The sequence below is a fragment of the Tachysurus vachellii genome, chromosome 18, assembly GCF_030014155.1.
Source record: "Tachysurus vachellii isolate PV-2020 chromosome 18, HZAU_Pvac_v1, whole genome shotgun sequence".
Lineage (NCBI taxonomy): Eukaryota > Metazoa > Chordata > Actinopteri > Siluriformes > Bagridae > Tachysurus > Tachysurus vachellii.
This window is the reverse complement of record NC_083477.1, coordinates 21,791,898-21,804,397: the sequence shown is the minus strand read 5'-3', so window position 1 is coordinate 21,804,397 and position 12,500 is coordinate 21,791,898. Positions and strand designations below refer to the sequence as shown.

At 44.3% G+C, this 12,500-nt stretch overlaps 1 protein-coding gene across 2 annotated transcripts in view; it reads right to left on the bottom strand.

Annotated features, from left to right (window-relative positions):
- The window catches only part of LOC132860879 (ephrin type-A receptor 7-like), an 81,801-nt gene that overhangs the window by 50,249 nt on the left and 19,052 nt on the right, over positions 1-12,500 (bottom strand). The window contains exons 1-3 of one of the 2 annotated variants that reach the window (XM_060892169.1): positions 10,600-10,709; positions 8,675-8,739; positions 7,190-7,865 (exon numbers count right to left, since the gene is read on the bottom strand). In XM_060892169.1, coding sequence (XP_060748152.1) covers positions 7,190-7,799 — 610 coding nt within the window. In that variant the 5' untranslated portion in view covers positions 7,800-7,865; positions 8,675-8,739; positions 10,600-10,709. Of the gene's footprint in view, positions 1-7,189; positions 7,866-8,674; positions 8,740-10,599; positions 10,710-12,500 lie in introns of those variants that run through there. The other variant, XM_060892168.1, reaches the window with a different exon arrangement.

Sequence of the window (12,500 nt, the reverse complement as noted above, 5' to 3'; positions counted from 1 at the left end):
CACAGTGTCGTATAATCAAGGAACCGCCTAGATTTAAACCCCCCACTAGGGGGCGTGGCCTACGATCAGATCACCTGATGCACTGGTCATCCTCTAAATGTTTCATGTTGTGAAAACACACATTAACTAACAAGCAACGTGAACACACAGGTGAGGAAGAGGAAGAGGTAGAGAGGAAGAGGAGGAAGAGGAAGAGTCTCAGTGTCTGTGCCCACGCACGTGACAGTTTCTCTGTACACACGTGAATTTGCTGGAGTTATTGACACCTGGTATAATACAGGGTAGCCATAATCAAACTCTCATTTCACACACACACACACACACACACACACACACACACACACACACACACACACACACACACACACACACACACACAAACACAAACACACACACACACACACAACACTCACAGCTGACAGGTACTGCTGAAACTGCAGAAATCTTCAGCATCCAAAATCAATCACACTCTCAATCTCTGTTTCACACACACACACACACGTGAAAAGAAAAGACAGAAAAAAATATTAAAAGAAGCAGAGTGTGCGTGTGTGTGTGTGTGTGTGTGTGTGTGTGTGTGTGTGTGTGTGTGTGTACTGTGGGTTAATAAAGCTTCACTAAATAGCCAGTAAGACACATGGAGCTGCTGCAGGCTCTAATTAAACAACACTGAGTAAAATCCCATGTAATCACACACACACACACACACAAACACACACACACAGCACTGGTGGTAGTGTTAATGTGTCAGTGTGATATTCCTCTATCTGTATTTACTGCCCCTTATAGCCGTGTCTTCACTGAGTTCAGTAATAAACACTGTGTGTGTTGTTGAGAAAGGGAAAATAAATCAGCAGCTCCTGACCAATCACAATCCAGTATTCATCAGCGCTGTGGGGTCACGCGGCTTAACATTTTCTGTTACTTCGAGTTTTTTCTCCTCAGCTCCTTCCTCAGGGTTTCAGAATTAACACAGAGTGTGAAACAGACATTAATAAATAAATAAATGAAACATTCCAACACTAACAAAGTCTCTAACTCTATTTCATGGCACCCTGTAGACATACGTGTACACACACACACACAACGCAGGATGTGTGCTTAACCAGATGGTCTCCCTGGAGACGGCTCATGCTGGTCCATCACGTTGCATCAGCATTGCCTGACACACACACTCACACACACACACACACACTCACACACACATATTCCCTAATATTCTCCACTGGTCTGAATATTCAGTACAAATAAGAAAAGTAAACACAGCTTATGTTTTTCTTTATATATATATATAAAAATACACTGTATATAACTGTATATATACGTTTCAGGGGTTTGGGCTGTAAACGAATTGGTTTGTCAGACTGTTCACACATTAAATAAGTTTTATTCTCTTTTATTCCTCATTCACTCATTCATCTTCTACCGCTTATCCGAACTACCTCGGGTCACGGGGAGCCTGTGCCTATCTCAGGCGTCATCGGGCATCAAGGCAGGATACACCCTGGACGGAGTGCCAACCCATCACAGGGAACATACACACACACACTCTCATTCACTCACACAATCACACACTACGGACAATTTTCCAGAGATGCCAATCAACCTACATGTCTTTGGACCGGGGGAGGAAACCGGAGTACCCGGAGGAAACCCCCGAGGCACAGGGAGAACATGCAAACTCTACACACACAAGGTGGAGGCGGGAATCGAACCCCCAACCCTGGAGGTGTGAGGAGAACGTACTAACCACTAAGCCACCGTGACCCCCTTCTCTTTTATTCCTATACAGTAAGTGGACGTTTCCTCCAGAGTTAAATCGATTTAATCCCACAAATTGTTTACTTTCTGGAAAACATTAAAACGACGTTAAAACAATCAGAAACATAATGACATTTCAAACACAAATGTATGCAAATAAACCGAATTCAACAAAAACGAACAAACAAATAACCGGCCTGCAGTGCGGATTATTATATTTAGATCAATTCAAATCCCAAATTTCTAAATTGTGCAAAAAACAAGTGTAAAAAACAAAAACGACCAAAAAACAATTTAAATAAATCAGAAACATGAGATTTTAAATGAAATTGTGAAAATAAATTAATATGTACAATAAATAAAAGAAAAACATTATACACAGATATACACACATCTGATCTCAGCTTGTCCTGCCAGCTTGGGGTGGTGTTTAGATCACGTCTCCATGACAACAGCATTAGGATAGAGACGCTCATAATACATACAAACATAAGACCAAGGATATTCCTGAGATACTTCCTACACACACACACACACACACACACACACACACACACACACAGTATCCAGTATAAGCAGCTACTCACGATCTGTTCAATAGTATTGAGCCATTTAGTTAAAACACACTTAGTCAGGCAAAGAGCCACAGCGAGCTGATAAATCACACACACTGAGACACAAACACAAACACACACACACACACACCTCTGATTGTGAGACTATGCAGCTCTGCAGTGTAATTCTCCAGTTTAGTGAAGCATTACGGCTGATCGATAGAGCTGGAGAACTTCTGCATATTCATGTCATTAGAGTTCAATAGAGAAATAATCCAGCGAGACGCCAAACGATGCAGACTGACAGCAACACACACATCTCCACCTTGACACATTTTATACCAAATTTCTCTCTCTCTCTTACACACACACACACACACACACACACACACACACACACACACTGCCTCAGGTCAGAGCCAATGCCTTTTATTCATTCACTTTTAGTTCTTCTTAACATTTCTTACCCAGGTGGTAACTGAGGGTTGGTTCATGAGCTGGTCAGTTAGCTCTTAGACTGTGGTGGTGTGTTACAAGGTCTGGGTTGGTTGAGCTTCTGGTAAGATGGTCAGTGACTCGATCAGTCAGTGGTGGCTGGTGGGTCACAGGGACGGTTTCAGGGTGAGTTGGGTTGTGGTGTCGGTGGGCGTGTCGGTGGGTGTGTCGGTGGGCGTGTCGGTGGGCGTGTCAGTGGGCGTGTGGCTGAATGGCTCAGTTAGTTGGGCACGACAGAGAGACTATTAAACCCACCAACTCGAGTTCAAACAAACAGAAAGCTGCTGTTAAAGTGCTTCAATAAAAAAACACTTCAACCTCAACATCTCAGCTCAGTGAGTGAAATCTGCTTCAGCTGAAATTCACTTCAGATAAAAACATCTCGCAGATGATGAGAAATAAAAACAATTATCACCTCCTTCTGTCTCTCAGATTATTTATCATTCAAAGACTTCAGCTGTTGCTCGAGATGGTTTTGAGTCACTCGCTCAAACTTCTCGTTTATTCGTCTATCTTACGCTCTTGTTCTTTTGTAGTAAGAAATACTCACACACACACACACACACACACACACACACACACACACACACACACACTCTTACGGCTGGCAGAGACCTCTAAAAGGAGAAGAAACGTGACGTGATGAGTGTTTTATAGCGAGCAGACAGAACAGACGGAATCACACACTGAGCCGTTGGGAGGTTAAGTGACAGCGGCTGCCTTCAGGTCATTTCTCCTCACACACAGTGTCCACTGTGAGAAGAGCTCCTACAGAGCTGCTGAAATATTCTCACGTCTGTCTTCACCTTCAAATCAAAACACACACACGAGTACAAACACACACCCTGAACAGAAATGTTAGAAACACGTGGAAATCGACAGGAGAACCGAGGGAGCCGGAACAGATCTTCAGACTGCTCTCTCGGGTTGTGTGTTTTTATTCTGAAGAACGAATCACGTTCTGCAGCTTGGAGATGAGATCAGACACCAGTGGCTTCGATACACAAACATGGAGTCATTTCAAGGGTTCTGACGATGAGGAGAAACTGAAGAACCCGTGTGAGATCAGTAGTGAGATCTAAAGTGTAGCAGGTTCCTTTCCGGCTGAGCTTCGTGACAATCAGACGTCGCTGTGAGGTGGAAAATGTCACATACAGATGAAGTCACCAAGCAGAGATTTGGTTTCAGGTTGTGTGTAAAGAGAAGGAATGACGTCGATGTTATGATCTCCATCTCTCTGGCTCCATCACACATCCAGACATTGGTCAGGGAACGACACTCGTCCTACACTGATGCATCACCGTGACATGAGCACTGTGTGTGTGTGTGTGTGTGTGTGTGTGTGTGTGTGTGTGTGTGTGTGTGTGTGTGTGTGTGTGTGTGTGTGTGTGTGAGAGAGAGAGAGAGAGAGAATGACATCTTTCACAGCTCATGATGTGTAACACAGTGTGGGAGATGTGGGCACTTTATATGTAGCAGAAAATGATGCTGATCTTTGTGAATATCATTATGAGATATTTCAAGAAGCTGAAACTCAGAATGGAGTTTGTGTGTGTACATCTGTGAAGAGGGCTGTAATCAACACACATATACATACACACACACACATATATACATACACACACACAAACACACACACACACACACACATACACATACATATACACACACAAACACACATACATACACACAAACACACACACATACATATACACACACACTCACATACACACACACACACACATACACACATATATGTACACATATATTCAACTGAGCTCCTTCTTACAGGAGAACAATATCCTCGAAGAGTTTCAGTCAGGTTTCAGGCCCCATCATAGCACAGAAACTGCACTTGTTAAAGTTACAAACGACTTGTTCTTAGCTTCGGACAAAGACTGTATGTCACTATTAGTTCTACTTGACCTTAGTGCTGCATTCGACACTATAGATCACAACATTCTCCTAGATCACTTACAAAATTACACAGGTATTCATGGACAGGCTTTAAGTTGGTTTAGATCCTACCTGTCTGATCGATACCATTTTGTAGAATTAAATGGTGAACCCTCCAGTTTATTACCAGTTAATTATGGGGTCCCTCAAGGATCAGTTCTAGGACCTCTGCTCTTCTCGATATACATGCTTCCATTAGGGAACATTATTAGAAGACATGGGATTAGCTTCCATTGCTATGCTGACGACACACAGTTATACATCTCATCAAAACCAGATGAAATAACTAAATTGTCCAAATTAACTCAATGCCTTAGAGAGATAAAAGATTAAATGAGCTGTAACTTTCTGTTGTTAAACTCTGATAAGACAGAAATACTACTTATAGGCCCAAAAACCAGTACACAGAAACTCTCACAACTTAATTTCCAATTAGAGGGATGTACTGTTACTAGTAGCTCGACAGTGAAAGACCTGGTGTTTATTAGACAGTAACTTGTCTTTTGAAAATCACGTCGCCCAAACCACAAAAACAGCCTTCTTTCACCTTAGAAATATTGCCAAGCTGAGAAACATCCTGTCTGTATCTGATGCTGAGAAGCTAGTTCACACTTTCATGACCTCTAGACTGGACTATTGTAATGCATTACTAGGTGGTTGTCCTGCATCTTTAATAAATAGGCTACAGTTAGTCCAAAATGCAGCTGCCAGAGTTCTCACTAGGACAAGAAAGTATGACCATATAACCCCAATTTTATCATCTCTACACTGGCTACCTGTTAAGTTTAGAATTGATTACAAACTGCTGCTACTTACGTACAAGGCTCTTAATGGTTTAGCTCCCATGTATCTAACTAGTCTTCTAACACGTTACAATCCTTCACGCTCTCTGAGATCACAAAACTCAGGACTTCTGGTAGTTCCCAGAATATCTAAGTCTACTAAAGGTGGTAGAGCGTTTTCTTATTTAGCTCCCAAACTCTGGAATAGTCTTCCTGATAGTGTTCGGGGCTCAGACACACTTTCACAGTTTAAATGTAGATTAAAAACTCATCTCTTTAGTCAGACGTACACATAATACATCCCATAATATTGTGCACTATTACACTAAACTATAAACTTGATACATACATACAACACATACATATACACACACACACACACACACATACAAATATGATTATATTTATGGTTTTAAATAATAGACCAAATAACCAAACAGCACCTTGAACATGTGGTAGAACTAAGACAGACCAGAGGCTCACAACATTATGGTGTGTTACTGCATCATTGTGTATCAGGGGTTTTGCGTAAAAATGCACGTGAAACACGTGAAACGTGTTGGATGATGTAGACTGTAATGAATGCAGCATGTATACACAGACCCCAGTTCATCATTATATAAAACATGAGGTCTGTAAACACCAGGGCTGTAAACACCAGGGCTGTAAACACCAGGGCTGTAAACACCAGGTCCACCAAGCTGCCACTGCTGGGCCCCTGAGCAAGGCCCTTAACCCTCAGTTGCTCAGTTGTAAGTCACTCTGGATAAGGGTGTCTGCTAAATGATGTAAATGTAAATACCGGGCTGTAAACACAGGGCTGTAAACACCAGGGCTGTAAACACCAGGGCTGTAAACACCAGGGCTGTAAACACCAGGCTGTGACCGACTCGCCTCCCTTCGTACCCACTGGTTCCCCCCCGTCATTTCCTCCTCTGCTCTCTGCCTGTCGCTTCCTTTTCACATCACTTTCCGTCACAGCCCCAGGATGCGGTTCTTTTCTGCAGGTGATGTAACAACTTCACAGAAAAGGCCTGAATAAGGTGATGAGTCACTGATGAGGTGTCATTTAGAAAATGTCTGGTTTCAGGGACATTATACAACGACATCGTCTCGAAATGTCTCGACTATTTACTAAAACACACACGACCCACTTCATAAATCCAGGACAAACGAGCTCTGATTGCAGCACGTCTGCTGCTCGACTCTTTCCTTTTCATACAAAATCAGGTCAGAACCTATTACGTGAAAGTTTCTTCTACAGCATCAGCATCAGCACCACAACACCTTCCACTGCTCCATCTCTTTCATTTCAAGCTGAATAATTCCTCTCTTGTGCTCTGAACATCTTCAGGGCTGTTTTTTTTATGTCCTTTCACTTTACCTACTGCACGAATTTGAACACTTTAAAACTTCACTAAACTGAGGAACATCACCAGCTGAACTTTATTATCTCCTCCAATGAATATAAAAGTCACAGCTTGTTACTGAGGTGTAAACTGGTCTGTCCTGAAGATGTGGAGAACCTCAAGCTCCAGCTTTACCTCTGAAACTGGAGACTCCTTCTGTATGTATTAAAGGTACAACCCTGATGTCACCTGATCCTATAAACCTGAAGACAGACTAATGATCAGTTCCTACCTTCACAGCTGCTGTGTCCTTCCTCGTATCCGGCGCTGCAGCTGCACCTCCCGATGGGTACGAGCCACTCCCCCTCGGCGCTGCAGTGCATCCTGGGAGGCGAGTCGGTGGCGTCCGGCTCAGAGTTGTTGACGCAGACGCCCCGGACCTCCACCAGCGTGGTGAACGCGGCCTCGGCCACCGTGTCAGGGAAGATGGCGAGGTTCTGCACGGCGGCGCGGCAGCGTTTATAATAAATGCGTACAGAGACGATGGCCACGCAGGCGCCCACGTCCTGGAAGGCCAGGTGAAAGCCGCGGCGCGTCAGTGGGCCGATCTCACGCACCTCCGTGTTCAGCTTCATCTTTCTCTCACCCAGGTCGCCCTGCGTGAAGCTCTCGTCAGCGGCGATGGTGTCCACTTTACTGTAGCGTGCCTCGTCGTCGTCGTGACCCCCCAGCGCACGGTCAGACTCGGCGTACAGCAGGTTGAAGGTTTCCTTGCAGCTTCCCGCTACACCCGGAATGCTGTTACAGTCACGCAGCGTGAACTGCAGCTCCACATAGATGCGCTGACCTCCACGACGCCCGATCCATCCTGTCCTCAGCCAGTTGTTCTGGTTCGGCTCCATCACGTTACACACCTGGTACGTACGGATGGGCTTGTACTTCTCATCCACACCACTGATCTCCTCCCACTGTGCACACACACACACACGCACACGCACGCACACGCACATGCACGCACACACACGCACACACACATTAAGCTTTATTTAACAAAGCTAAAAAAAAGCATCTTGCAGGTAAATTTCGTTACATAATAAATAAAAAATAAAAGCTTTCTTTCTTTCTTTCTTTCTTTCTTCTAATTAAAACAATCACTTAAACTTTAACCCACATTTATTTTGCCTACTAGCTGTTTTATCTTTCTATAAATTGACAGAAATGTTCAGTTGAATCGCTGTAACGTTTGTGGAACACAGACAGTGATGTTTTTATTGAAGACGTCGTATCGAGGCTGTAATTGTTATCTGTAATAGTGTTTTGTTTTCCTCAGCAGGAGAAAGCTGCAGTAATTCCTTCTCTCCTTCCTTCCTTCCTTCCTTCTTTCCTCCCTCCCATGTATCAGGGGAAAAAAGACACAATCAGACACTTCAGAGTGGAAATCAGACAAACTGCTGCTTGTGTATCGATCACAAAGTCTCACTAATGACACTAAATCAGTTAAAAACCCAGATTAAAAACCTGCCGCTTCAAAGTCTTCGTCCATCAAGCTGATCATTTATCTGCGAATTCTTATAGAAATATAAATTCTTTATATATTTGCAGATTTATAAAGACATCGTGATACATACGGGCCGTTTTAGCTCCTTTAAGAGTTTATGAAGGTTAATAACTGTTGTTAAATGGGGTCGGTTTCAGTTTACGCTTCGTTAGAGTTAACGATCTTTTATTCAGCACCATGTGGACATCAGAGAGAACGTTAGGATTCACGAGAACTTACTCCATTAGCAGGATACGAGGTCCAGCCCAGTTCCGCCTGGGACTCTTTGGAATTCAGCAACACCACTGAAAAAGACAGAAACACTGATTACAGTTTAATCTGAAATGATGTGGAAACAAAAAAACAGGAGATTACAATGAGAGGCGTCTCAGGGCTCGTCTCACTGCCATGAGACATCTCTTTATGTGACCAGGACATCAGTGAAATATCAACATGACAGTCTGAGACTCAGAGAAAGAGTCTGTGTAACAGATAGAGAAAGAGCTGAGAGAGAGACAGCAAAGAGAGACAGCAGAGAGAGACAGTGGAGAGAGACAGTGGAGAGAGACAGCAGAGAGAGACAGCAGAGAGAGACAGCAGAGAGAGACAGTGGAGAGAGACAGCGGAGAGAGACAGCGGAGAGAGACAGCAGAGAGAGACAATAGAGAGAGACAGTGGAGAGAGACAGCAGAGTGAGACAGTAGAGAGAGACAGTGGAGAGAGACAGCAGAGAGAGACAGCAGAGAGAGACAATAGAGAGAGACAATAGAGAGAGACAATAGAGAGAGACAGTGGAGAGAGACAGTGGAGAGAGACAGTGGAGAGAGACAGCAGAGAGAGACAGCGGAGAGAGACAATAGAGAGAGACACCAGAGAGAGACAATAGAGAGACAGCAGAGAGAGACAAAAGAGAGACAAAACAGAGAAAAAGCTGAGAGAGAGACAGCAGAGTGAGACAATAGAGAGAGACAGCGGAGAGAGACAGCGGAGAGAGACAGTAGAGACAGTGGAGAGAGACAGCAGAGAGAGACAATAGAGAGAGACAGCAGAGAGAGACAATAGAGAGAGACACCAGAGAGAGACAATGGAGAGACAGCAGAGAGAGACAGCAGAGAGAGACAAAACAGAGAAAAAGCTGAGAGAGAGAGACAGCAGAGAGAGACAATAGAGAGAAAGAGCTGAAAGAGAGAGAGAGAGACATTAGAGAGAGATAAGTGAGAGAAAGAGCTGAGAGAGAGCAGAGAGACAAAAGAGAGAAAGAGCTGAGAGAGAGAGAGAGCAAAAAGAGACAGTAGAGAGAAAGACAGCAGAAATAAGGAGTAAAGAGAAAGAGAGCAGTAAGAGAGTCAGATCATAGAGACAGATGTACGATGGACAGTTAAGTAAAGAGTGTGTTCATGAGGAGGTGTCTGTAAGAAGCGTCAACCAATTTAACATTCAGGACACGCAGAAGGCCGAGACGACTCGCGCCTGCAGCCACATCACCAACACAATGAGCTGAAGAACTTCAGCATCACGACAAGACAAGACAAGACAAGACAAGACAAGACAAGACAAGCCTGAGCCTTTAACAAACTTCAGAACCTGGAGCAGAACACTGGTGGTTCACCATCTGAGGTTCTCACATCCTGACACAGAACCAGAACTTAAACTGGACCCTTTTAAAAACCAGTCCAGACTGGAACCAGTTTGAGAGTCAAACAACAACATGGAGGATTTTCTACACTGAGTTTCTCACTAACATCACATTAAAGATCTTCAGCGTTCACTAGAGTGTAATGAGGATCAGTTCATCACTGCTACACACTCTTCATTACACTTAACTCTGATTACAGTTCATTAACACTTTATTACACTTTATTACACTTTATTACACTTTACTCCTGTTCATTATAGTTTAATACACTGTTTTACAGATAAAGCTTCATTCTGTTAAAATTGATCACAGTTTCACGATCAGATCTTTTGTAAACCTTCACAGGAGATGAACGTTCTGACTTCACTCAGTAAAGGGGACACAATCTGAGATGACGTGTGACGTGTGTTGTGTAAAGTGTCGTGTGACGTGTGATGTGTGTTGTGTAAAGTGACGCGTGACGTGTGTTGTGTAAAGTGACGCGTGACGTGTGACACTCTGAGTGTTGGAGTGTCGCCTTTATAAAGACCTGAAGCAGATCCGCTTCCTCACTGAGTCACAGCTGCTGATTTCTCCTCTTTCCTGTTTCAGGAACACTCAAGTCTCAGCTGTCTCACCACCACCTGCTGATTACAGCATCTACACCCCAAAGAGAGAGAGAGAGAGAGAGAGAGAGAGAGAAGACTGAATGGAGTAGGAATGAATGACAGAGCGCAAAGAAGAATAAAATAAAGATAGAATCAAAGAATGATTGATGAATGTATGAGAAACAGATACAAGCAGCAGGTCACAAGAAGAGCAGAACAAGATTGAGGACTGAGGAGGAGAAGAGTGAGGAGAAGAGTGAGAGAAAAGTGAGTAGGTGAAGAGTGAGGAGGTGATTGAGGAGGAAAAGAATGAGAGAAGAGTGAGGAGGAGAAGAGTGAGGAGGAGGAGAAGAGTGAGGAGGAGAAGAGTGAGAGAAGAATGAGGAGGAGAAGAGTGAGGAGGAGGAGAGTGAGAGAAGAGTGAGGAGGAGAAGAGTGAGGAGGTGAAGAGTAAGAGAAGAGTGAGGAGGAGGAGAGTGAGAGAAGAGTGAGGAGGAGAAGAGTGAGGAGGTGAAGAGTAAGAGAAGAGTGAGGAGGTGAAGAGTGAGTAGGAGAAGAGTGAGGAGGAGGAGAGTGAGAGAAGAGTGAGGAGGTGAAGAGTAAGAGAAGAGTGAGGAGGTGAAGAGTGAGTAGGAGAAGAGTGAGGAGGAGGAGAGTGAGAGAAGAGTGAGGAGGAGTAGAGTGAGGAGGAGGAGGAGGAGAGTGAGGAGGAGAAGAGTGAGGAGGAGAAGAGTAAGAGAAGAGTGAGGAGGTGAAGAGTAAGAGAAGAGTGAGGAGGTGAAGAGTAAGAGAAGAGTGAGGAGGTGACGAGTAAGAGAAGAGTGAGGAGGAGAAGAGTAAGAGAAGAGTGAGGAGGTGAAGAGTGAGGAGGTGAAGAGTGAGAGAAGAGAAGAGTGAGGAGGTGAAGAGTGAGGAGGTGAAGAGTGAGGAGGTGAATAGTGAGAGAACTGTGGAGGAGAAGAGTGAGGAGAAGCGTGAGGAGGTAAAGAGTGAGAGAAGAGTGAGGAGGAGAAGAGTGAGAGAACTGTAGAGGTGAAGCGTGAGGAGGTGAAGAGTGAGGAGGTGAAGAGTGAGAACACTACACAGTGCACGAGTGTGTATTAGATTTGTTCGGATCACAAACACACTGAAAGTTTTTAAGGTTTATAAAATAAACAGAGGAAAATTCAATAGAACAGATTAGACTCAAGCTGGGACAAAATCCTCAGGGCTTCCTCAAGCACTTTATCTCTGAGCACACACACTGAACACTACACACACTGAACACTACACACACTGAACGCTACACACACTGAACACTACACACACTGAACACTACACACACTGAACGCTACACACACTGAACGCTACACAGACCGCACACACACTGAACACTACACACACTGAACACTACACACACTGAACGCTACACACACTGAACGCTACACACACTGAACGCTACACAGACCGCACACACACTGAACACTACACACACTGAACGCTACACACACTGAACGCTACACAGACCGCACACACACTGAACACTACACACACTGAACGCTACACACACTGAACACTACACACACTGAACGCTACACACACTGAACGCTACACAGACCGCACACACACTGAACACTACACACACTGAACGCTACACACACTGAACGCTACACAGACCGCACACACACTGAACACTACACACACTGAACGCTACACACACTGAACGCTACACACACTGAACACTACACACACTGAACGCTACACACACTGAACGCTACACACACTGAACGCTACACACACCGCACACACACTGAACACTACACACACTGAACGCTACACACACTGAACGCTACACACACTGAAC